The sequence below is a fragment of the Cetorhinus maximus genome, chromosome 20 (assembly GCF_964194155.1).
Source record: "Cetorhinus maximus chromosome 20, sCetMax3.hap1.1, whole genome shotgun sequence".
Classification (NCBI taxonomy): domain Eukaryota; kingdom Metazoa; phylum Chordata; class Chondrichthyes; order Lamniformes; family Cetorhinidae; genus Cetorhinus; species Cetorhinus maximus.
In genome coordinates, this window is record NC_135898.1 from 34,529,578 (window position 1) to 34,556,275 (window position 26,698).

The window sequence follows — 26,698 nt, forward strand, 5'->3', positions numbered from 1 at the left end:
TACTTTCAATGTGTCTCAAAATGCTTTATATGGAATGAATTACTTTGAAATTCTACGATTTGCTGTATGTTAACAAATGAAAATATTTTGCATGGACGAAGATCCCACAACTAGCAATGAGATGAATAACTTGTTAATCAATTTTCAATGGTTTAGTTCAGAGAGGTAAAATTGTTAGAGATTTGAATAGTGTCATGGGATCTTCACTTCACCTTAGCAGGGAGCAGTTCTCTTGCAATATAATATTCCCTTAGTCCACAAATGTTGGCCAAGTTTATATACTCAAATTGTTAGATTTAAACCTGCTGCCTTCTAATCAGAGGTGAGAATGATAACAATTGAGCCAAGTTCAGTGGAGCAAAATAATAGGTAGTGAATTTGATTATTGATTTTTCCTTTCTCCTTCCCAGCCCATATCTATAATTTGCTTCTATTGTGTTTCTCTTTCTATTTTAATTGATTTTATTCTACCATCCTCAAATGCTTCCATAAATTTGTAGGCTCTTTGCCCACTGTACTTCCTTCATAGCCTGCATCTCTTTTAATCTGATTTTATTCCGTATCCCCTTCCCAGCTGCCTAATGTGCCTTCATGGTTCCTTTTATCCCAGTATGCTTTTAATATCTCTTCATGCTGTCACCAGGGAAGGAGGCAAGCTGCAAGTTAACAGTCAACCATTGTGCAATTATCCATGACATGAAGCTAAATGATCCCAGTGGGGAAGGGAAGAGTTAAAGAAGAAGATCTTTAGTTTAGAAGTACATTGTTTATCCATTGGTTTCACCTTCTCATCATCTTATACTTGCAGAACATCTGCTAATAATTTGTCTAATAAAGCTGTCATTTCCTGCTGAGTGAGATTTTGCGCTGCTCTCACTAATAGCGGAAAATAGGTGTCCAACTTCTACTTGTGGTCTTAAATTTTATTTGGCACGTTATTAGTTCTTTTTCTCACACAGATTTTCTTTTGGCTAATTCCTGGTTGTAAAACTAATGAAAGCTGCAGGAATCCTTCCTAGCCACTGACTTTAGTTTGTCTTTGTTTATGAAAGTGCAAAATGTTTTAGTTTGACAGGCAATATGATCGGTGCAGGCTTGGAGGGCTGAAGGGCCTGTTTCTGTGCTGTACTTTTCTTTGAAATGTGGGAGATGCTGGCAAGGGAGAATTTCATTGCCCATCTCCGGATGTTCTAACATGCATTTGAAATTGCAGAATGATTTTTTTATGGGAAGTTCTGTAACATGAGCAGATTTCCTTGCTAGCATGTATACTGGTTAGATCAGAATCGCAAATACAACTTTACAGACTTCACCCAGTGTGGAACTACACAGGACAAAAATGCCAGATCTGCATCTCCTGGCAGCTAGAAGCACCAGGCAAAACTCTTAAAAGAGCATCTTGGTGCCTCTGAAGGCACAGTCATCTCTCTGTTCATTTTATAACATCGCCACTAGCAGCTGCTGCCTTGATCTGCTGCAGTCCTTGAGGGCATGTTTTCTTAAATACGGATCAAAAAATTTGTTCCCTCATCTCCTTTCCACTATTTGGTGGCCTAGAGCAGTATAGTTCCTTAATTCTAGCCAACGTAGCTGGTGTAGCAGTTGTTTTTCACTAATTTAGTAAATTGGAAACTTCACAAAGGCAACATGAACAAAGTGATGACTGTGCCATCAGATGTGCCAAGATTCCCTTTAAGAATTTTGCCTGGTGCTTCCAGCTACCAGGAGACAAACTTCTGGCATTTCTGCCCTGCCCAGATCTTCCCACATTGTATAAAGTCTGCAAAGTTACAATTGCGATATTGGTCTAACCCCCAGTATGTGTGCTAACATTTTGCGATACAGTATTGGAGTAATTTGAGAGATGTTCCCATGCTGGCATAAAATGGAGCAGGTTGGACAGCAAGGAAACCTGACTGTGCTATGGATCCACTTCCCAAAAAGACATTCTGCAATATCAAATGCATATTAGAATTTTAGCATTATGTGAAAAACTTCTACATTTATGTAATTTATGTCAGAGTTTATATTGTACATAGTTGCATTCAGATCATCCTGATAGTGAAATCTAATTGTCACCGTTAGCTGGTTTTAGTACTTATTATTAAGTTACTTGATTCTGGTTCCTTGCTGCGACAATGGTATGATACTATAATGCCACTCTATATTTGCACGATAAATATCTGTTTTCCTTTGGTGTGGTTGCAGAAACCAAAGAATCACCTTTAGCTAAGGCAGTGAAGATTGAAATAAGCCAGGTGGGCAAGAAAGAGGATTGTAAAACTACGACAGTGTGTCTCACCAACGAACATGGCTCAACCCTACGAGATTTACTTACCTCAACAGCTGAAAAATTACAGTTAGGCTCAACTGATGCTGGCATTGCCTTTGCCCCAGTCTTTTCTGCAGGAACCCCTGTAAGTACTTGTTGAGTTTTATAATACATAGTTCACGGGCTTGCCTTTCTGTAGTACAACCATTTCTTAATGCAGAGCAGCTGCATCAGTAGGAAGGAAGAGGTATAAACCAACACAACATAGCTGTCAGTGCAATAACCTACTGTTGCTGAGAATTTAGGAGCATTAATTTTACCCATGGTCCTTTATCCAACAGTATAAAACTAGCTTGATATAAGCTATTCAAGAGTGAGGGGAGGGTGAAAATGGTTATGTAATGATTTATGTGTAGTTCACTGTGGAACATTTCAAAGCACTAATGTATTTTTCAACTTGAGCCAGCTTTACAATTTCAGAAGTACTTGCTCTGAAACTGGTTTAGTTTTTTTTTGGCTAGAGGAAATCAAGACTGGTAATAAAGATTGCAGAGTATAACATATTTGGAAAAGATAGAGAGGGAAACCAGGGAAGACAAGTAGCTGTACTTATTTGGGCTAACAGTGGCAGCAGAAAAAAGGGACGCAACTGTTAGCATGACAAAAATAGAATCCATATAGATAGATAAAAAATAATGAAGAATCAATCACACTAATAGATGTTCTCTCCAGACCAGCTCATATTGGATGAGAGGTGGAAGAAGAAATATGCAGGGATGTTATGATATTGAATAAAAGAAATAGTAATCACAGGAGATTCCAGTTACCCTGATATTAATTGAACAGAAGAGATAGGTATAAGGGATAAGGGTTTGGAGTTTCTACAATGTGCAAAGGACTCCTTTCTAATCCAGTATGTAAAAATTTGAACAAAGGAAGATTCACTATTGGATCTAATAATGGGGAATGAACCAGAGCAGATAAGCGAAGGAAAAAGCAGATAAGCGAAGGAAAAGTAGGGGAATGCCTAGACAATAGTAACCATTATATCATACGCTTTATAATAAACTTTAAGATGATAATAGAGAAGGACATAAGTATGACAAAAACCAGGTTAATAGATTGGAGAAAAGCTGATTTTTGGGGGCTCAGAATAGAACTTGGAAAAATAAAATAGGCAACAATTTTGGCAAACAATGATGTAGAACAAATGGGCCATATTTAAAATGGCATTCAACAGGGTGCAGGAAAAATATATTCCACTCAAAGGAAAAAATAAACTAGTGAGACTTCATGGATAAATAAAGAAATAAAGGAACAGCTGAGGGTTAGGAATGAGGCATGGTTTAAATACATAGATACCATTGGACTGCATGGTTAGAGAGAATACGAAGAGATTAGGAGAGAAGTTAGAAAAAAAATGAGAAAGGCGAAGAGGAATTATTGAATGAAATTATCAAGTAACACAAAATAGTAAAATATTTTCAGGCTCATCAATAAAAATGGAAGCTGGGATGAGAATAGGACCATTAAGGGATAGGCAGGATAATATCACAGGTAATGATTAATTAATGACAAATATTAAATAATTATTTTGCTTCAGTATTCATCAGGGAGATAGAACAGGCAGACGTGACATCTAATGATGAGATAAGTGCATTTAAAATTTAAAAAAAGGTACATTGAGTAAACTAACCAAACTCAGAGGATAAATCCCCTGGCCTGGATGCACTGCATTCAGACATCTAAATTAACCTAGGGAAAATATAGTAAAGGCATTACTACATGTATTTAATAATTTGTTAGAAAAAGATGTTGCGCCAGAGGGCAAATGAATAGCTAAAGTAGTTTCTACATTTAAGAAGGGCAAACAGAACACGGAATTTATAGACCAGTCAGTTTAACATCAGTCTTTGGAAAAATAATGGAATCTCTACTAAAGGAGAGAATAGAAGAACATCTAGAAAAGAAAAGTATAATAATGAATAGTCAACATGGATTTCAGAAGGGAAAATCTTCCTTCATCAACCTTATTGAATTTTTTAGGAGGTAACAGAGAGAGTGGACAATGGTAATGCAGTAGATGTAATTTGTCTGTATTTTCAAAAAGTCTTTGATAAGTTGCCCTATAATGGACTAATGAATAAAGGTCAGAAAATGTGGAGTGGGGACAAGTGGTAAAATGGATTGCTAGTTGGCTTCAAGATAGAAAGTAGAGAGTTGGGAGTTAGGGTAATTATTCAGAATGGCAGAAGGCGTGAAGTGGTGTTACACAAGGATTTGTGCTGGGGCCACTGCTGTTCTCAATTTACGTTAACAATTTGAACTTTGGAATGAAAAACACAATTTCCAAATTTGCGGATGACACCAAATTGGACTGGGGGCTGGTGCGGGTGGGATATAGTCAATACTGAGGAGGGCTACGACAAATTACAAGAGGACAACAAAAAACTTGCAGACACAGCTAATAATTGGCAAATTAAATTGAACACATAAATGTGAGGTGGTACATTTTTGATCGTAAGAATAGGGAGATCACATTGTTTGGAAAGTGAGAGTTTAGGTGAAGTAGTGGAGAAAGGGATCTCTGAGTACAAATACACCAATCACTAAAAGTGTGAGCGAGGCCATAAAAATAACAACCACACATTAGAGTTTATTTCCAGAGGGATAGAGTTGAAAAGTGGGAAAATTATGCTAAACCTGGATTGCACTTTGGTTAGACACTTAGTGCTATGTGCAGTTCTGGTCACTATATTATAGAAAGGATATAGAGACACTGTAGAGGATGCAAAGAAGATTTATAAAGATGGTACCAGAAATGCGTGGGTACGGATTGACAGGCTGGGTCTCTTTTTTTCTCTTGAAATAAAGCTGAGGGATAACCTAACTGAGACCTTTAAAATTATGAATGGTTTTGATAGTGCGGATATAGGGCGAATGTTTCCACTTGTAGGGAACAGCATAACCAGAGGCCATCAATATAAGATAGTCACCAAGAAATCCAATAGGGAATTGAGAAAAAACTTCTGGTGAGATTTTGGAGCTTGCTCTCACAGGGAGTGAAGAAGCACATATACATTTAAAGGGTAACTGGACAAGCATATGAGAGAGAAGGGTATAGAGAGTGATGATAGATTTAGATGAAGAAAGATAGGAGGAGCCTTAAGGTAAGCATCGATGCCAGTTTGGACCAGTTGGGCTCAATGGCCTGTTTCTGTGCTATATATCATATCTAACCCTATGTAATCCAATTGTAGAAATAGACGCAGCAGAACATGAATTGGTAAAGAGACAGCCACATTCGTTACCTGCCACTGACTTTACTTTCAACATTGCCATTTTAGAGGTGGTAATCAGTTAAAATTATGTCAACTCTTCAGACATTCAGCTGCAAGATGTGCTGTCTTTTAAGCTAATTTTGTTTTGCAACTTGTGCAACGACAAGCAATCAGATCATAACGCAGTTCCTGTTTTCTCTAAGTGGATTGTAATCGACAAAATGATCTTCTGAACTCAGTAGATTTTATTGTTAATACTATGTAGTCATGGCTCAATTGCATGTACTTGATGAGTATTTGACAGTACTTCCTTTGTACATTTCCTTATAGACCGGAAGAGGTGCAAGAAGTATGCCAAACCTCTTAGATGACATAATTGCGTCAGTTGTGGAAAATAAGATCCCAGCAAGTAAATCCATGAAATTCAGTTGTAAAGAAGGAACAAAGCAGAATTCACAAGGAGAAGCTAAAAAGCTCAATGTAGATATGATCAGCAAAATTCATTCTGAAGTACCGCATTCTTGGCTTTGTGATGGATTTTTGCTCTGGCTCCAAGATCCTGGAAACCCCAGCAATTGGAAGATATTCAGGGAATGCTGGAGGCGAGACCAGGTCTGTACAAAATGAGATTCAGAAAGTCAAAGCAGATATAAATAATTAGTGCATTACCACTGGGCTTAGGATTGTGGCGGTTGATATTGGATACATTATTAGTATTAAAGTATTAGGGTTATAATTGAAAGTTTAGACATTGTTCCCTCGTATTCACTTAATATGATTTATTAATTGGCCTTTTAGAATTGGATACAAATATATTTCAAAACTAATTCATCAGAAATTACATCAAAATTGTTTTTTTACTTGAAGATATTCTTTTTAAAATCTATTTTCTTCTGCCTTCTCTCACGATTTCAAAAATCTTCAGCCTGTGCTTGTATCTGGTGTGCATAAAAAACTAAATTCCAATATTTGGAAACCTGAAAGCTTTCGTGAGGAATTCAGAGACCAGAAGGTTGACCTAATTAACTACAAAGACGGCAGTATGATCTCCAGTGTAAGGATTCAAGACTTCTGGGATGGTTTTGAAGACTTAACCAGTTAAGTGCCGTTTACATGGTATCAGTGGGTGATTCAGGACTGTCGTGGCTATAGCCAACAATTAAACTAAATTAACTGTTTGGATTCATGATTTCATTTGCAAATGGATTTTTTTGCTTTTTTGCCTACATAGTCAATATACTTTCTTCTAAAGGCAATTGTAGGTTAAATATTTGAATGTCACTAAAGAATCTTTTAGTTCATGCTTTTGGAGCTTAGTGCACTTATATTCTGCCTGGAATGATTGACATCTTTATTTTCTGTCCAGAACGATTCAAATCCAAGAGTGGGGAGTCTATGTTACTGAAGCTGAAGGATTGGCCCTCTGGTGAAGATTTCAGAACCACTATGCCTTCTAGGTAAAAGCTTCAGCTGAAAATGCATCCTGAATTTTGATTGATGGCTCTCTTTTTATACCTAATTGCATTGGCACACTTTATTTCTCCTTCCCTTCAAGTCTGCCTGCAACTTGCACCATTCCAAAGTGAACAGCAACATGCCCCAACCTTTCTGTCATGGTTCACTGTTTGACCTGTCGCTTTGGATAGTGTGAAAGGGCATTAGAGTGCCGTATCCATTATAAGATATATCTTCCAGTTGTTTTCTTCCCTTCCAGAAAATGTGCCACTGTGGCAGGAATAAAATTAGGAACTTGGGAATTGTAATAGATGAACCCATTTCCTGCCTATGACAAAGTGCATTACCTTGACTTTTTAAAAAAAATTTAAGCATGTAGAAAATTATTGGATGAGACCATTTAGCCCCACCTTCCTGCTCTAGCAATCATAGCCCTCAGTCCCTTGCGTTGCCAGAAACCCATCTAGCTGTGAGATCTCTGCGCTTATCTAATCCTGATCTCTTTTACCCTCAACTTTAAGTGCTCCACCATTGGTGGCTATTCCTTCAGTTGCCTAAGTCCCGAGCTTTGGGGTTTCCTCACTATATCTTTTTGCCTCCCTAACTCAATTTCCTCATTTAATATATTCCATAAAACATACCTCTTTGTTGAGCAAACTTTTGGCCATTTGACCTCATGGCCTGGATTTTCATGTAGTCGGAGAGACTACGTGGAAGGGTGAAAATGGAGGCTGGGATCTAATTCTGGGATTCCCGACCCTGTTGCTGGAATTTCTGATTTTCATCAGGGCCTTTTCAGAGTGTGGGCTGGTTCAGATCGCAAGCCTGGACCCTGCACTTCAGACCTGCCAACTCCCTTGCATAAGTATGTATGACCTAGTCGTCTGCAATTTTTATGGAGTCAGACCAGATTTTCAAAGAGTCATGCTTCACGCTACCTAAGAGGTGCAGTGAACCGTAGTCTGGATGAGGGAACCCTTTGAAGGGTAAGTTCAAAATGTCCATCTCATGCCCCCATGCCAAGCAATGGCACTTTTATGCTCATTCACCCACTACACAATGAACCCTTTAGTGACAATGGTATGTATAGAAAGAGCTTTCAAAAAGTCATTCATTGATAACTTTCCACTTAAAAAAAAAACTTCTAACTGCTGGCCAATAAATGTTTCAATCATCCAAACCCTTTACCGTATAAATAGTAGAAACTGCAAACACTTGAAACCTCTTTATCTTCTGTAAATAAACATTGTGCAATTAACAGAAGAGGTCAAAGAGCCAGAGCTGTGAACCCCTCAATGTTTTCTTTGGAGCTCAACTGTTTCAATAGTCTAATGGAGGTGCCCAAACATCTACTAGACAGTTTAAACAGCTGAGCTCAGGGGCAAACATTGTGTGATTGACAGCTCTGGCAATTGATAGAGAGAAAGAAAATCAATGTTTATTTACACAAGATAAAGAGGTTTCAGGTGCTTGCAGTTTCTGCTATTGATACTTTAAAGAATCTGGATGATTGACACTTTAATTAGCCTGTAGTAAAAACAGTTTTTTTAAAGAAAATGGAAAGCTATCAATGAATGACTTTTTAAAGCTTTTTTTTTTACATATCCTGTTGTCCCTATAGGGCCCATTGGTTCTATACAGTGTATAGTGGGTGAATGGGCATGGAAGTGCCATACCATGGCATGAGGGGGCATTGGGAATGTGTAGGGCTGGGGCGTGTAAGGGCCTCACTTTTTTTCCAATATTACTGGGGCCTCAGCACTGAGGCGGGCCTTTTAAACAGACCACCTTGAAACTGACAGCCCATGTGCCTGCCTCCAAAATCTTTCCCTGGTCGGCTGGCCTGACTGCAGCCTGCACCTACCCCCACACCGAGTAATAAAAATCCCATCTTTATCCCAAGGTGGGTGGACTGAGCTGGGAATTTTCCTGACTCCTACTACTCGCCTCGAGGATGAAAATCCAGGCCAACATCTTATGTGACTTGGTATCATACTTTGTTTAATAATGCTGCTCTGAAGTGCTTTGCATTAATTATTACATTATAAGTGCTATGTAAATATAAGCTATTGTGTCTTGAATCCATGTGCTCTATTTTTGTTATAACCACTTTTTTCAGTAACTTATTTTGACATTATGATACAGCTCTGCGTGAGTAGCCTATTGTTACTGTGCTTTGTAGTTGTTCGACTCTTGTGGTGTGAAAAATATGTCTCCGGGAGCATCGTCCATAATCTTCATTTTTGAGTCCTTGCCAAGTCTCTTCTTATATGTACAGAATCTCAAAGTTGTCTTTTATTTCCTTATAGGTTTGATGACCTTATGAAAAATTTACCACTGCCAGAGTATTGTGATCCAGAAGGAAATCTGAACTTGGCATCCCGGCTACCAAATTTCTTTGTACGACCAGATTTAGGGCCCAGACTGTACAGTGCTTATGGTAAGCACAACACACCCTGCAGTCTACACAATTATATGCTATTTGGTTGGAAAGGGCTACTTTCTAAATGACTATATCATTTACAGGACAGTCAACAATTAAGGAACACGGAACTATCAATCTCCACCTAGACATTGCTGATGTAGTCAATGTGCTTGTTTACGTTGGTGTGCCAAAAGGAAATGGAAACAATCACAGAGCAGGTAATTTCTCAAAGCTTCGTTTTCACGGTGAACTGGGTGGATTTTTTTAAGGAGTCACTACTACAGTATTTTGAGCCATTTGTCTATCCATGACATAGACTAGAAGTAACACCAATGTTAAACATACCAAAAATTGTAAACAATTTGCTGTAACAGTGAAGTTTAAATAAACATATACTGGTTTCAAAGGCCTTCACCTCTGACCACAAGCATACTCTCCTCAAATGATTTCTCAATTGACTAACTCTGATTTGATGAACAACAGTAACCAGCAACATGAAGTTCATGGACCTGAATTTGCTGAAAGCGTCCATGCTATATTGTTACTGTATTGTTACAGTGGAGACTTTCCAAAAAGTTGTCATGGGTGCCTTGCGTCATTATGCGCACCACCCCATAATTTGCTGGACTTCTACGCTGCTCCACCAAGACTCTCACCAAAAACCTTTAAAGGCTAATTACCAGAAGCTCCACACCCCAACAAAAACAGTGGCATAATGGAGCTTGTTGAATTAAGGTTATTAAAATTGCCACAACCACTTAGATGATTACAGAATGATGCTATATTTCTCTTCAGGTACCACACCCTAAGAGGGCATTGGTGACCATGAACTTCCATGTGTTAACCCATAATTATGCTTAGCAAGGTACTGCAGTGGTTTGCAGTTGCTTCTTGCAGGTTCTCAATAAGCAGGAGACTCTCCCACCTTTACCATCTGCCGTAGGTGTATTGAAAGGATTTGCAGGTTGATAGCCACCTGTTTAGCCATGTTATGAATGCACCTTCCGTGGCTACCAAGTCCTAGAGTGGGACTCTATTCTGGAATTTCTGGCTCAGAGGTAGGGACACAACCCACTGCGTCACAAGACCTCCCAGTCAGAATGGTGCTGAAGGTTCAGAATCAATGAAGTATTCAATTGCACAGTTGGTAGCCGACTACTGACCTGATCTAGGAACTTCATTGAAATCTTAAATCTAAATTAAGTAATAAAATAAATGCTTGACAACCAGGCATGTACTGATTTTCCCCAGTTGATGCTTCTTTTTTCATATTTATTGAGCTTGTGTGCTTAGTATGGATTGCAACCAGTAACAAAACATGGCTTGGGATCGAATGTCATTCTAGTGATAACTCTATTCATTTGGGCCCATTATTAATAATTAAAGGCTAATTCTGTACCATGGATTCAATGCAAACCGATCAAATTAAACCAATCGAATTTATCAGTAGAACATTAGGGAGAACAATGCTCCCTAGTGCCTAGGCATCTGAAGGCATATCTACCAATGATGGAGCGAAAGAAAGCGAAGATATGCAGAAGGCCAGATTTGGAGGAATGCAGATATCTCGGAGGATTGTAGGACTTGATGAGGTGTCACCAGGTGACACCTTATCAAACACTCTAAAGCAGATAATGTGAAAATCCACAAATTCCCTGCTGCAAACTTCCAAACAGAGCACCATTTATAAGTGCTAAAAAAGCCCTGGAGATCTGATTCCATAAGCCAACCACTGAACATATGTATCATATGCACCTTTGTCACCCCTGAGTTGGCAGAGAAAAGATGGCCAATTCTTCATCCACACCAAGGGATTGATATCTACCGATGTGTAATTGAGATCAATGCATCCATCCATGTGTCCAACTTGTCCATAGCCACCATCTTGGGAGTTGGGAATCTGCAATTATCTCTAAAGCTAAAACTTTACCTCCACTAATCTGATGAGCAACTGCTCTATTATCTCTGAATTTGCAGTAGAGCCACTGCCACTGATGATGTTCTGAGTTTTCCCACCAGTTTTGTCACTGGTAGAATTATATTATATATACAGATATATAAAGTCAGGATGGTGAGTGACTTGGAGGAGAACTTCCAGTTGGTGGTGTTCCCATCTATCTGCTGCCCTTGTCCTTCTAGATGATAGTGGTCATGGGTTTGGAAGGTGCTGTCTAAGGAGCCTTGGTGAACTCCTGCAGTGTGTCTTGTAGATGGTAGGCACTGCTGCTTCTGTGCATCAGTGGTGGAGGGAGTGAATGTTTGCGGACGTGGTGCCAATCAAGTGGGCTGCTTTGTTTTGGATGGTATCAAGCTTCTTGTGTGTTGTGGGAGCTGCACTCTTCCAGGCAAGTGGGGAGTATCCCATCACACTCCTGACTTGTGCCTTGTAGATTGTGGACGGGCTTTGGGGAGTCGGAAGGTGATTTATTCATCACAGGATTCCTATCCTCTGACCTGCTCTTGTAGCCACAGTATTTATATGGCTTGCCCAGTTTAGTTTCTGATATAGAAGAATCACGGGGGTGCGAAATCAGTAAATGCCTGGTTGTCAAATACTTATTACTTCATTGAGGCTTAAAATTTCAATGAAGTTCCTAGATCAGGTCAGTAGTCAGTTACCTACTGTGCAACTGAATACTTAATTGATTCTAAGCCATTCTGACTGGGAGCTCTTGTGCAGGCATTTTTAAAATCATCAATTCTCCTCCCTTTTCTCCTGCAAAATATTTTGGAATATTCCTTTCTGGTATATTGTTTCACTTCTTTTCCAGCAACTGCTCAGCTGACCATTCTCCATTCCTGAATGTGAATGTGAGCCTTCCTTTGACTGGTCTTGTCCTCACTCAACAGAGAAGCACATGTTCTTTCATCAGGTGTTGCAGGATAGCAATCAGGGAAGAGATTCTTGGTTGACTTTCCAAATCCTGTTTGATTTTCCCATCAGGAGCTCTCGGGTGCTTTCAATGGGAGCAATAAACTGACCATAACAAGTTAGGCACCCATTATGCATCCTGCCCAATTTTCCTTCCCATTGACACCATTGGACAGGATTATCAGACTGGTGTATAAGAGGTGGCCTATATGCCACGTTACAAGTCTGCCCAGTATGATAATTACCCCCCCTTTGTTTTCTTTTTTTAGCACTCCTACCCCTATCCCATCTGCGATTAGCCCAGCACAGATTAGAGAGCTTCAGATAGACCAGGGTAAAGTTGTGGAACATGGAGGGAGAATCCATCTGGTGATATTGATTTCCTGTCAAGAGGTTTACTTCAATAATCAAATTCAGCACCAAGCAAATGGTGCCTTTGGCGGTTTCCATTTCTTCTTTATTGGCAACTTAACAGATGAAGAAAATCATCAGTACATTCATATGTAGCAGTAGACCATGGTTTTAAGTTTCATTTAAAAATTGTGCAAATGATTGTGAACAATTATTTAATCTCCTGTAGTACTGTACTATGGAAATCACAGCCAAACATTATCCGTAGATGAAGCAGGGTGAGAAGCCAAAATTGACCATTATGTGCAGATTTATGTGCAGATGTGATTAAGTTCATGTTTTTAAGTCACACGTTCTGACCTTTTTATATCTCAGTTCTAAACATAGAAATAGGAATTTATAATGAAAACTCCTGATGTAAACTTGTCACACTGACATTGTGAACTCCTGCCACCACCTATATATATTAGTAAGAGCAAGGACAGCATCACAAGTTTACATTGTCGGTCTCCATTATAAATATGGACCAAGGAAGATGTCTTGGAAAAAGTTAATGGAAAGTGTCCACAGACATAAGTAGATAAATTAATGTTTCAACATTCTGTGCTGCAGAGCTTTAGGATAAGGTTCACACTTGTGTGATTCCCTTCTGTAAGTCCCATCTTGTCATTATGACACAGGGGAGGCAGCAACCACAAAGCTAGAAACACTTTTTAAAGGATTGGAGGTTTAAGTGTAACACTATTGTCATCAATTACTGCGTTGTTTAGATTAAGGAAAATACTTCATATAGTGCCATTTAAGACATTGGAATGTCCCGCAGTGCCTTACAGCCAATAAACTATTTTTTGAACTCCTGTCCCTGTTGTAATATATGGAATGTGACAGCCAATTTGTGTACATCATGATTCCACCTTCCTTTCTTAAACATGCCTTTTAAAGAGCTAACTAAGGAACACCATTGATGACATCTGTGGCCCAGACTGTCAGATGATATTGCCCATTCATTGAGAGTTATGATCACATTACATTGACTGCTGCTTCTTAACGTTAACTGAAAAACCATTAAATCAGATTTTAGATGTTGCTGACTAAAGAAAGAACAAACTTTCACTTGACCTCAGGAGATTCAAAGCCCTTCATAATAAATTAAGTGTTATGATTTTGAGATGTAGCCGCTGTGTAATGTACATAAACATGGAACCTTGGCTCCCATAATCAAAAGAATAAATATTTCTTTCTTTGACTTTTTTATTAGATTGAGTTGTGATGGGTTACCTATTTACATTTTTAAAAATTGTAATTATGGTCTATTTGATATGGACTATTGAAGAAAAACTTCACATTTAAAATTGCTAATTGTTTTGATTTCCAGGAAATAGAGGACCATAAAGAAATTTGCATATATATTACAGCTTTGAATGCAGATGCACAGAATAAAGACTCCTTTTCTTTTCCCATTTCATCTAATTGGTACCCATGAGCCCTGTTATAGCATAATATAATGGTAAGAAATTTCCCGTCGGTGAGCGAGGGCGGGGCCCGCTCGCCGATGTGTAAAATGACACGTAATGTCATTGGGTGGAACTCCCGATGTCACCCCACATCATTTCCATTTTCAGGTCGGTGGGGGCGCAGCTGAGTCGGCTGTGTGCCTGCCGACCTGTCAACGGCCTATTGAGGCCATTCAAAAGTGGGATCCATGAGCGGGATGAGGTTTCATTGCAGAATCAAAAAATTAACAGACACTTTTAATTAACGTTATGTCCATGTGCCAACTCATGTGACATTGTCACATGAGGGGATATGGATGGTGAATGAAATTTTCACTGCAGTAACTTTTACTTTGGGAACCGATCTCCCTGAGGCAGCACTTAACCTCAGGGAGATCAGATCCGCACAAAGGAGCGCACTTCCAATTTTAGGAACCCGCACAGGAAGTGCATCGGGCTTCCCTGCGGATGTCATGCTGGGCGGGCCTTAATTGGCCTGCCCACTAAAAATGATGGTGCCCCTCCGCCCCCAATTGGGGACGCCGATCAGAGAGCCGCCCACCCACGCAATCCCCTCTCTCTCTCTCTCTCTCTCTCTCTCTCTCTCTCTCTCTCTCTCTCTCTCTCCCCCCCCCCCCCCCAGTAGGGTGGGGCGAGGGGGGGGGGATTTTGCCCAATGTGATGGAGAGCACAGCCCCAACTCTGGTTTCAAATAATTCAAGTGATGTGGGGAGCTGTTCTCGATCACAACTTTGCAGTGCAGTTGAGCCAGCTCATAGGTTCATTTGATTCAGGTTTGATAACTAATTCCCTCCACTTCAATTGATTCCCCCTTTAAGATCATGCTGTATTATCCCAGCACATGATTTCCCATCCATTGCATGCCTTGTTAAGATAGATATTCTGCCCATTCATAATCCATGATTAGAAAATCCCTTAGATCTCACTATTTTCCTCGCATTGTAACAGTTGTGACTTTGTGCTCTTCGTACAACTAAGACACCTTTCTCTGTCAGTATTGCATTTGTCTTGGGCTTGTACTGGTAGTTAAGAATTAGCAGTATTTCATTCTTCTGAAAGATCTTTTGATTTATATCAATTCTTGTTTTAAAATTTAACCCATCTGCACAGTGGTTTTCCAGTCACTCATGGTCAGATCCAATACTCTGATATGGGAAGGGCTACATGATATACTTAAATTCTGTGTTATTTTCCAAGCTGGTCCTAGAACAAATCAGCTTTGTGTTTAACACTGACAGCATTTCAAAAGTAATTCATTGGCTATGAAGTACTTTGGGATGTCTTAGGGCACAATAAAGGCATTATAAAAATGCAATTTCTTTGTCTATGAATTGTGGATCAAGAAGGGACATTAGAAGCAATGACTAGTTTTGCAGTGTGTCCAAATAATCTTCCTCTTGTGGCAAACTTTATCTTATAACTAGGATGAGCATGCATTGTCAGAACAGACATAGACCATTTCTTCCAAACTAAGGAAAGAAGTCATTGGGGAAGTCAGGTTGTGTGGAGTGGGGGAATGGCAAGCAGAGAGAGAGCAAGAGAGACAATGCCAAAATGGTCCCTTGCATCAACAAGATAATTGATGGCAGCATCAATAGAATGTTAAATCAGTGGGTTACTAAACTCTAGAACGTAGGTGTCAAAGAAATAGTCTCTGATCCTGTGGCCCACTTCCTGCCTTCACTTGAACTTTAACATTTTGCATGAGTTAAGTTGGGCATGACTGTCCTAATTATTTTAGAATCAGAGGTATTGTCCATCAGTGATCACTACCTTGGATATTGAATTAGATTAAAGATCTCACTTATTGTGTGACTTGGCACACAGTGAATGGTTACTTAAAAGAAGGAATGATCAGTGTGAGGTCTTCCAAGCTTTATTCCACATTAGTCCAGTTATCACTATTCCATCAAGTTATTTTCTGGCATTTTGGCAACCTAATGGCTGATTATTGAACGGGAAAAAGATGGTTTAGGAGTCTGAACTTCTAAGACCGGTGGAACATTACCAGTCATAGATCCTTGCCCCTTGAGCCAAATACACAACAGTCCTGTAAACTGCTTCTAAATTGGAATACAAGCCAATTCCTAACTCTCCTGCCAATGCAAGATTGTCACCAATAGCTGTCTGTGCATGTGCACTTGTCTGCGCATGAGCAGAAACCAGTGATGTCATTTAAAGGAGAGACAGTGCTGGTTGAACCTTATTTGGATCCTGAAGCCATTCACCCAGTTTCTGAGCCCTGTGACGGGCAAGTAGTCAGGGCATGGCCACCCACAGTTCCTGGCGGGGAGAGAAGGGAGGTTTCCGATCCACCCGGTGACTGCTACAGTTCCACAGCTTGTTCGTGGTGACAGACCTGGATTAAGGGGAAAAAGCTTCGGAGTGGGCGATTCAGAAACTAAAGGGAAGCCACAATTGTAAATATTATAAAGGGACTGCTTCCCTTTAGTGCTGTAATATTTTGCAATTCCAGATTATGATGACCTGCTGCATATTGTCCCCTCTAAAGATGTTTACAACTATGCATTCATGGTGTTGGTGGCGAATGTAGCCAACTCTGAAACACTTATTAGAGTAATTTTGTGGTGCAAGAGAAAAGCAAAATGGCAGGCTTCAGAGGAGAGCTTAAATAGTAAAAAGCATTGACATCTCCCTCAAGATAGGAACTTGTAGCTCACATTTTAATATTTTGTAGGTAGTAAAAAAAAGTTAGTACTGAAAGCACTCCCTGCCTACCATTTCCTTTAATAGCATGCTATTCCAGCAGCTGTTTGTAGGGAAAACTCACTAATGAAATCAAATTAACCCTAAGGTCAGAGAATTTTATATCACTGTTTGAAATTGCATACTTGTTCTCTAAGAAGCTTTGTCTCTGAAAGAATGTTTTCCCACATCCTCAGTGGAATTTGTTGACTTGGGAACATATATAATATATATATATATATACACACCTAACTATATAGAAACCCGTTTAGATTGAAGAACGGGAGGAACTCTGCATGGGCTAGGTAAAGTATCTTGTATAGATCATTGGAACCATTTTTAATCATCTGTTCTATTGCAAGTTTGTAAAGGTTATTTCCAATACCATATGCGCAACATAAAACAGCCAAGTTTGAGCAATGGACCATTTGCAAAATCGACCAATTTGTTTTTCCAGCTATCTTGACAAAAATTGACGAAGATGAAGTTGATGAAACCACAAAAAAAAGATTGAAGGATGGTGATGAGACGCCAGGTGCTTTGTGGCACATTTTTTCAGCCAAAGATACAAACAAAATACGGGCGTTTCTACAAAAGGTGAGCAATTTATATATTTACACTGCACAAGACTTCAGCGAAAGTGCAATTATCTGCAATGTTGTAGTACATAACCAAAATGTTGGCCCTGTTAGATGGTTTTGGAAATAAGTTAGGTTTTATGGTTTTGTAGACTAAAGAAATTTGGATTGGTTCCTTTTCTATTTGTATTGAAATAATGGACCGCTAAGTAAAATCACCTCCTCAAGATATTTAAGAATTAACTCTTCTAATTGAAATTGCATTGTTCGACATTTTTCAAGCCTTTCATTGTAAAAGAAATGTTATTAAAACAACATGCCGCCTTATAACCTGCCCATATTCAAGTTTATATTCCCTGGGAGAAGTTGTATTAATTTTACTTCTGTGTTAACAAAACTGTGTCAAAGTAAAAATAGCTTCTTATGAAATCAGGGCTGGCCTAGGGCCAGAACCCTTTATTTTACACATTAGAGATGTGTTTGACAATCTGAGTACAATGCAGGGATGATAGAAAATTCAATAATCTGTTGTACTCCTATCAAAAAGGCTAATGAGGAGCAGGATCAGGATCAGGAATCACTTGAACATGATCCAATCCGTGATCAGACTTGTTACCTGAACAAGAAACTGCGCCGGAAGCTCTATGAAGAATGTGGAATACGCAGCTGGTCCATCTTCCAGTTCCTGGGTGATGCAGTCTTAATACCAGCAGGGGCACTGCGTCAGGTAATTCAAGGGCAGTCTCTGCCAATACATTTCAGAAAATAAGGAATAGGAGCAGGCCATTTGGTTCTTTGAGCTATTCACTAAGATCTGATCTTCTACTTCAACTCCAACCTCCTACACTATCCCCTTGTAATTTCATTCCCTTAGTTTCCAAAAACCTATCATTCTCTTGTCTTGAGTAATTGAACATCACAGCTCTCTGGGATAGAGAATTCCAAAGAATCACAACCATTTGAATGAAGAACTTTTTCCTCATTTCAGTCCTTATTCTGAGACTGTGACCCCTTTCCAGCTCAGGGGAAACATCCGTCCAGCATCTACCCTTTCAAGCCCCTTAACAATTTTATTTGTTTCAATGAGATCACTTCTTCTCCTTTTAAACTCTAGCAAATATAGGCCTATCTCTCTTCATAGGACAATATCCACATGCCAAGGAATTAGCCTAGTGAACCTTCATTGCACTTCCAAGACAAGTGTATCCTTTCTTAGGTAACGGTATCAAAACTGTACACAGTACTCCAGGTGTGGTCATACCTAAGCCCTCTACAATTGCAGTAAGACTTCTTGATTGTTGTATTCCAATCTCTTTGTAATGAAAGGTAAAACAACATTTGCTTTCTATTTGTGTGCTCTATCTACATGTTAACATTGTGATTTGTGTACAAGGGTAACCAGGCTCCTCTGAATACCAACGTTTACAGTCTCTAACCATTTCAAAGTATTCTAAAAAATCCTATATTGATTCCTGGGATGAAGGAGTTGTCTTATGAAGAAAGGTTGAGCAGGTTGGGTCTATATTCATTTGAGTTTAGAAGAATGGGAGGTGATCTTAATGAAACAAAAGATTCTGATGGGGCTTGACAAGATGGATTCCCTAATGGTGGAATCTAGAACCAGGGGACACTGTTTCAAAATACAGGTTCACCCATTTAAGATGGTGATGAGGAGGAATTTCTTCTCTGAGGGTCATTAGTCTTTGGAATTCTCTACTCCAGAGAGCAGTCGAGGCTAGGTCATTGAATATGTTCAAAGTTAAGTTAGGCAGATTTTTGATATACAAGGGAGTTAAAGGTTATGGGGGAGGCTGGAAATTAAAACCACAATCAGATCAGTCTACTCCTATTTCTTATGTTATATTTTGCGTTTGAATTTTTCCTACCAAAGTGGATAACTTCTCTACATTCCATCTGACATGTCCACTCTCTGAACCTGTCAGTAACCCTCTGTAACCATGCGTCTTTATCACAGCTTATTTTCCTTCATAACTTTGTATTTTCAGCAAACTTGAGTACATTACACTCACCATCCTCACCTGAGTCATTAATATAGATTATAATGGCTGAGGTCCAAGCACTGATCCATTCAATACCCCATTCGATACAATATGCCAACCCAGAAATGACTTGCTGTTTATTCCTAATCTCCTCCCCCTGTTAACCAATCCTCAATTCATGTTAATATATTCCCCCAATCCTACAAACCCTAACTTTGTGTGGAACCTTATCCGAATGCTCATTGAAAACCCAAATACAATACATCCACCAGCTCCCTCTTATTCTGTGAGTTAAGACCTCAAAAGACTCCTAACAGATCTGAAAAGCGTGATTCCCCCTTCATTTATCCGTGCTGTCTCTACCTATCCTCTCTAAAAGTCAAGCCTCTGGAATATTTAGTCTCCGTAATATCTGTTGGATTAAACCAATTTATTTCTGTCTGTGCTATTAATTCATGTATTTTGTTGTGAATGGTTCACCCGATAGAGACTTTAGCTTTAACTTTTTTCTATCTTTCATGTTGTCATCTTAGTCTCTAATGCCTATTACTTTTGTTACTCATCCTTATCCACTCTTAATTTTTACCCACATCACAACCCTGCTTTACATTTTTGACAGTTCTTGCTACTGCTTTTGAATTTACCCTTTCCCGAATTCTCCTATCAAACATACGAACCAGGAGCAGGAGTAGGCCATTCAGCCCCTCATGCCTGCTCTGCCATTTAATAAGATCATGGCTGATCTGATAGTAACATCAAATCTGCATCCCACCTACCCTGATAACCTATCACCCCCTTGCTTATCAAGAATCTATCCACCTCTACCTTAAAAATATTCAAAGACTCTGCTTCCACCACCTTCTCAGGAAGAGAGTTCCAAAGATTCACGACCCTCTGAGCGAAAAAATTTTGCTTAAGCTCTGTTTTAAATGGGCGACCCCTTATTTTTAAACAGTGACCCCTCGTCCTAGATTTTTCCACAAGAGGAAACATCCTCTCCACATCCACCCTCTCAAGACCCCTCAGGATCTTATATGTTTCAATTAAGTCACCACTTACATTTGTAAACTCCAGCGGATAGAAGCCTAGTCTGTCTAACCTTTCCTCATAAGACAATCTGCCCATTACAGGTATTGTTTGGTAAACCTTCTCTGAACTGCTTCCAATGCAGTTACATCCTTTCTTAAATAAAGTGACCAATACTGTACACAGTACTCCAAATGTGGTCTCACTAGGGCCCTGTACAACTGAAGCATAAGCTCCCTACTTTTGTATTCCCCACTCCATTAGTTTAAAGTCCTATCTACTGTACTGCCCTAGTTATTCGATTCACTAGGACACTGGCCCCAGCATGGTTTAGGCGGAGTCCTCCGAACAGGTCTTTTCCTCCTAATGGATCTTCCCCTCCGACTCCATGCCTTGCTGCAGGTGTGAGAAGATGCAGGATCGTATCTTAGTTTCTGGGTGTCGTCACATTTTGAGGATAGAACTCACAGCACAGTAAATTTCATTAGTAACCCTCCGGCTTCTTCATCCTGGGTTGGAACTATATACCATTGCTTCACAGCCGCTGGGTCAAAATCCTTGAACTCATACCTAACAGCACTGTGGATGTACCCACGATACATGGACTGCAGTGGTTCAAGAAGGTAGCTTATCACCACCTTCTCAAGGGCAATTAGGGATGAGCAACAAATTCTGACTTAGCCAGCAATGCTCACATACCATGAAAACAGGCAAACTTTCACTCAGACTATGAGTAATGCATCTCTGCTTAGTACTTTAATGTCAGTCGACTGTTTCCAAAATGGGGCCATGATCAATATTCTGTATTCCTCACATGTGACTTACCCTTAAAAACCAGTACCATTGCATTAATCATGTTTTTATTAAAAAAGGTAGTGTTGCCAAGTCACACTTGTATGTAACTTAGTTATTGTGTATGGCAGATTCATGGAACACTTTTGTTTTATGTTTTTCAGATGCAGAGTATTTACAGTTGCATTCAGGTCTCTGAAGACTTTGTGTCACCAGAGCACACAGTGCAGTCCTTCCATCTAACACAGGAACTAAGACACCAGTCAAAACACGAGATAAACTATGAGGATAAACTCCAGGTATTGACTTTCCTGATTCCTATCAGTTGGCATGTTGGTTCCAAAAATGTAAAGTAAATCCAACTTGAGATCAATGAATGTTAAATTGTTGCATTACTTATTAGATTCTTAGTTTACACTTTCACACATTTAACAACCTCTACTTTTTGTACTTCAGCTACATTAAGCAGTGGCCTAATGGCTGGACCAAGCTGGATCTTGGCATCTGATATCTGGGACATGGAAGAGTAAAGTGGTTCTGTTCCCTCACCCTCATCCTTCACCACCCTGCCTCCCAAAAAAATACATAATTTGAATTGCACATTGATATTTTTTATTTGCTTTCAGACACATTACTTCATTTGCAGGTGTTGGGTTTGCAACAGTAGGATTCACTGACTAGCCACAGGTATGGCTATAGCAATACTGTTCTAGCCACACACCCTAATTTTAAGAGAAAACAGCTTACACACAGTACAAGTAAATGCACTTCACAGCTTAGCCTCCTTCTGTGCTGTTTCATATTATTTGCTGGTTCTTTGGTAGAGTTATCCATTTAATCCCACACTCCCCTGCTCTTTCAGCATAACCCCGTAAGATTTTTCCCATCAAATGTTTGTCCATTTCTCTTTTAAAAGTTACTATTGGATCTGCTTCCACTACCCTTCAGGCAGTACATTCCAGATCAGAACAACTCTTAAATAAAAATGGTTTTTGCATATTGCCTCTGATTCTTTACCAATTACCTTAAATCTGTGTCCCCTAGCTACTGACCACTCTGCCACTTGAGCTGCTCCATCTGCTCTCTCCCCATCTCCTCGTGCCGCTCCCTCCCCCTTTCCTCGTGCCACTCCCTCAGCTGCTCCTTGAGCTGCTTCTTCCCCCACCTCTCACATTCCTGTTCCTCGCACTGCTCCTCCCCCAGCCGCTTGCACCACTCCCTCTCCCTGCTACCCTGCTTCCAACTTCCATTCCTTCTGCCCTGCTCCATATCCCCATCCCCCTCTCACCCCTTCTGCTTCTGCCTCCCTTGCGCTCTCCCCCCCCCCCCCCCCAAATCTTCGCTCTCGTGTCCACACACACACAAACTGGATCCTTGTGGATAATACTGCTGTCTTAAGTTACATCTGAAGTATCCTGAATCAACACATGCCCCCACCCTGCATTTAAATGAGTCCATTTGCACAGTCCCATTCCAAATACTGATCGTACAAGAAGAAAGGTGGGATCATTTAAAAGAAACTGTTTTAAATAATTCTTGCTGCTTGAGATCTTGAAAAGGATTTCTCTTCTCTTCAAATGAAAACACAAATGGAACATTCAGTGCTGTGCACTGAGCCACTACAAAGATCCAAGGTGCTTGGTGTTCTCATTATTAGATGTACCGGTGTCCTCTTGTCTTGCAGTTAACATTTAACCTGAGATAGTGCACAGGATTACTTATTTATAGAATTCCAGTTGACCATCTTATGGTTGTGAGGGCCACCCTCTCTACAGTTCCCTTTCATTTCTCCTTTCAGAGCCGAAAAGTCTAGGTTTTTTTTCTCAATTTTCTTTCCTCCTTTGAGGTTAATCCTTTGGTTCTTCTTTGCTGAGCCTCCACATTGTGGATCTTTCCCGTGTCTCATTACGCATGCACTTTCGGCAGGATGCCCTGCCACATGTACCCTGCTGTTTTGACAGTACAACCCAGCACTGTGTGTTCACATTGCTGCTCTGCACATCTCTTCCAGTTTGCCTTTCAGCTTCTCCCCACAGTCATTCAACATCATTCATTATTACGTCAGTGTCCTGGCCAATATTTACCCCTCAAACAACATCACGCAAACAGATTATCTGGTCATTTTCACATGGCTGTTTGTGGGACCTTGTGTGTAAATTGGCTGTCCTGTTTCCTAGGTTACAAAAGTGACTATTTTAAAAGTACTTCACTAAAGTAACATTTTGGGATGTCCTGAGGTCCATAAAGACAAAATATAACTCTCTTTGCGTGTCTCATTATTTTTTCCCTTTGTGTTTAAGACTTTGTATTTACCTGTGTTGAATTTTACCTGCCTTCTGTCTTATCCAGTTGGAAATATTATCTAGCTCTTGATTTGCAACAGGAATATTTCTCATTAGTACCAAGGCTAAATGTTAACAATAACTTTTAGCTCCATTTAAATGTCAGGAGTAGAGCCACATGCTGGCTCATATTGCAACATTGCCACCTGCTGGTAATAAAAATGCAACATCAACATTTCCTATTTTCAGGTAAACAAATTGACCTACCTGCTTTCCACAACTCCACTGAGTAGTTTTTATTGGCTTTTGTTCAGGGTATGTAAAAGAACAGTGTGTAGGGATTCTATTGTTGGAGAGACTGGAATAATATTGTCAGTTGTAGAATAGCATTAAGTTTGGATGACATCCACCACCCAGCGCATTCACCCCTGCAGACTGCAATGCTCATGTTTGTATAACAGCTTTCATCAGAACCATGATATATAGTGTGTTTTACCTCATGTTTCAGACATTTAAACCTTAAACTGCTGGCGCACTATCACTGTGAGCCATATAATTGTTTAATCTTCTCTTTATATACTGTGCTAAAATGCGCACTAATATTACAATAATGAAGCAAACGTACTCCAATATCCAATGTAGCTTTATTGGTATAGTAGTTATTGTAAAATACAAAGATATTCACTGTAGAAAACATAAATTTGAACACACCCTGACAAATGTTTTCCCCCTTTTTTTTTCAATAGTGATATAGAAGGCAGCTCACCACCGCCTTCTCAAGGGCAATTGGGGATGGGCAGTAAATGCCGGCCTAGCCAGCGATGCCCACATCCCATGATACTTCATACAATAACGTGCAACATTTTGTTATAGGTCATACCTTAGATTTAAAATGGGCCTAATTAATATATCCAAATTTTGTAAAGGCCCAAATTTCCACTAACAGTCTGCCTTTTTAAAAATTATGACTATTAGTTACCACTGACTTTGTTTACTAGAATCAATTCTATAATGTTTGAATTTCTTTACAGATAAAAAATATTATTTACCATTCGGTTAAAGATGCCGTGGGAATTCTGAGAATGCATGAAGAAAAGCTGTCAAATACACAACAGGATGCTTAATGTTTTCATTGTTTTGTGACTTTACATGATCATTTGTTGAAAAAGACACATCAGCAGTGCCAAGGAAATTCATAACTGTGGTCACAACCATGTTGTGGCTACTGTAATCAATTGGTCAATGCATCAAAATTAATGTAATTGTAAAAAACAGCCTCTAATAATATGCAGGAAACTAGCACTGTGCTGTTCCATGTATTATATTTGTACATTTTAAAAATGAAAATGTATTTATTTTTGGACAAAATGTTACAGAATTTTATGCCATATTATAGATCTAATGTAAACATGAATTTGTACAGTTTTACTTTGCTAAAATGGATATTTTTCACTACATTGAGACAGTTACTGTGAGAAGGCATATGCAACTACCAGCTATGCCTATTTTTTTTTAATTGCTGAATCGCACAGCTATCCATGTCATATCTTAAAGTACTGCCAAATAACGACACATTCTGAAGTTCCTTATAATAAAATGACTGGATGCGTATCCCACACACAACAGCTTTTCATTAAATATTCATTGTAAAATTTAAACATTTACAAAGCTGTAATTTATTCAGTTGTCTTGTTAAATTTGTTATGGTGAACTTTTGCAAGCAAAATGACTTATTACCAAGAAAGTTGATATTCTATGTAAATACATATAAATATATACATTCAATTATGTATTTTTTTAAAACATAGCTTGCTTCAGTTTGTTAAAGTACAAGTGTTACATGCTTTGTACGTTGAAATTGAAAGGGGTTTTACATTTTCCAATAAAATTGATTTATCAAATATCTGAATTTACATGTTTTGTCTGTTATTGGTGAATTTATATTAGAAACTACTCTCAATCACATTGGGTTTTAAATACTTCACATGCAATTAATTTCTTTAAGAATTTGTTTATTATACAATTGCTGAATTCTGAAAAGATCCGAAGCAGTTTTATGACTTTTATATGTAACATATTTTTATAGAGATGTATGTATGTGTGTGTATATGATATATACTTATAGAAATTTCTTCTGTGTTTATAGTTGTACACCTTTGTATTTTGGATTACATTAGAATTTACGGTCACACATTCTTGTTGCCAGTTTAAATTTTGTTTATGAAGTCTAGCTTTGAGATTGCAATTACTATTTTACTTTCATAGGCTGATGGCCTTTGCTTGGGACACAGAAACTTGAGAGAAAAGGAGACAAACTAACTTTAAGATGGATCCAAATGTTTTTAAAAAACAAATGGTATTGTGGGAGTTTTCAGTCAGCTATAATTTCAGCTTTATTTTCTTTTACAGCTTACCTATTTTGCTGCAGTGTCGGACTACTTGAGAAACAACATCCTGAATGACAGACCATTACCTGCAATCATATGTCATACACAAGAAGACGGTAACACCATGAGTACTAAAGAAATGAGTCTCAAATTTCAGCTTCACCTCAGAGGTCACAGCAGTGGACAGAGAGTTCAGAGTTTTCATTTGGCTTAGTGAAACATGTAGCAGTGAAGCTGCCTTTTTTCATTTGGTCAGTGCTGTGTGTTGCCTTATGTGAGTTCAACCAATTTGACAAAGTGCCTGTCATCTATTATTAATGGAAAGATGGCAAATGTAATCTTGCTATTCAAGAAAGGAAGATGAGAGAAAGCAGGGCAGTATTAGGGATGTGGTAGCAGCATTTAGACTATTAGGTAGAGTCAACATGGATTTTTTTTTTACATATTCATTTGTGGGATATGAGTGTCACTGGCAAGCCAGCATTTATTGCCCATCCCTAAATGCCTGGAACCGCTGCAGTCCATGTGGTGTAGGCACACCCACAGTGCTGTTAGAGAGGGGGTTCCAGGATTTTGACCCAACCCTAAGCCCTGTGGATGCTGGATTTTGTCAGGATTCTTCTGATCTGTTGCAATGTGGGTAGGAGATCGATACAACAACAGCAAGCAACTTCCCCAGTAGCAGACAATTGAATGGCCATGTGCCATTTACACCTTTTCTCCATGGTTCCACTAATCCCCTGCCTGGGAACTCTCT

General features: G+C 39.2%; 1 protein-coding gene across 8 annotated transcripts in view; it reads left to right on the forward strand.

Annotated features, from left to right (window-relative positions):
* Positions 1 to 25,463, forward strand: part of jmjd1cb (jumonji domain containing 1Cb) — a 308,660-nt gene extending 283,197 nt beyond the window's left edge. For 7 of the 8 annotated variants that reach the window (XM_078565870.1, XM_078565871.1, XM_078565876.1 and 4 more), the window contains 10 exons: positions 2,209 to 2,417; positions 5,884 to 6,165; positions 6,479 to 6,650; positions 6,920 to 7,010; positions 9,318 to 9,448; positions 9,535 to 9,651; positions 17,334 to 17,473; positions 18,002 to 18,181; positions 21,437 to 21,571; positions 24,586 to 25,463. In XM_078565870.1, coding sequence (XP_078421996.1) covers positions 2,209 to 2,417; positions 5,884 to 6,165; positions 6,479 to 6,650; positions 6,920 to 7,010; positions 9,318 to 9,448; positions 9,535 to 9,651; positions 17,334 to 17,473; positions 18,002 to 18,181; positions 21,437 to 21,571; positions 24,586 to 24,678 — 1,550 coding nt within the window. In that variant the 3' untranslated portion in view covers positions 24,679 to 25,463. Of the gene's footprint in view, positions 1 to 2,208; positions 2,418 to 5,883; positions 6,166 to 6,478; positions 6,651 to 6,919; positions 7,011 to 9,317; positions 9,449 to 9,534; positions 9,652 to 17,333; positions 17,474 to 18,001; positions 18,182 to 18,595; positions 18,781 to 21,436; positions 21,572 to 24,585 lie in introns of those variants that run through there. The other variant, XM_078565872.1, reaches the window with a different exon arrangement.
* Positions 25,464 to 26,698: the final 1,235 nt, after the last annotated feature.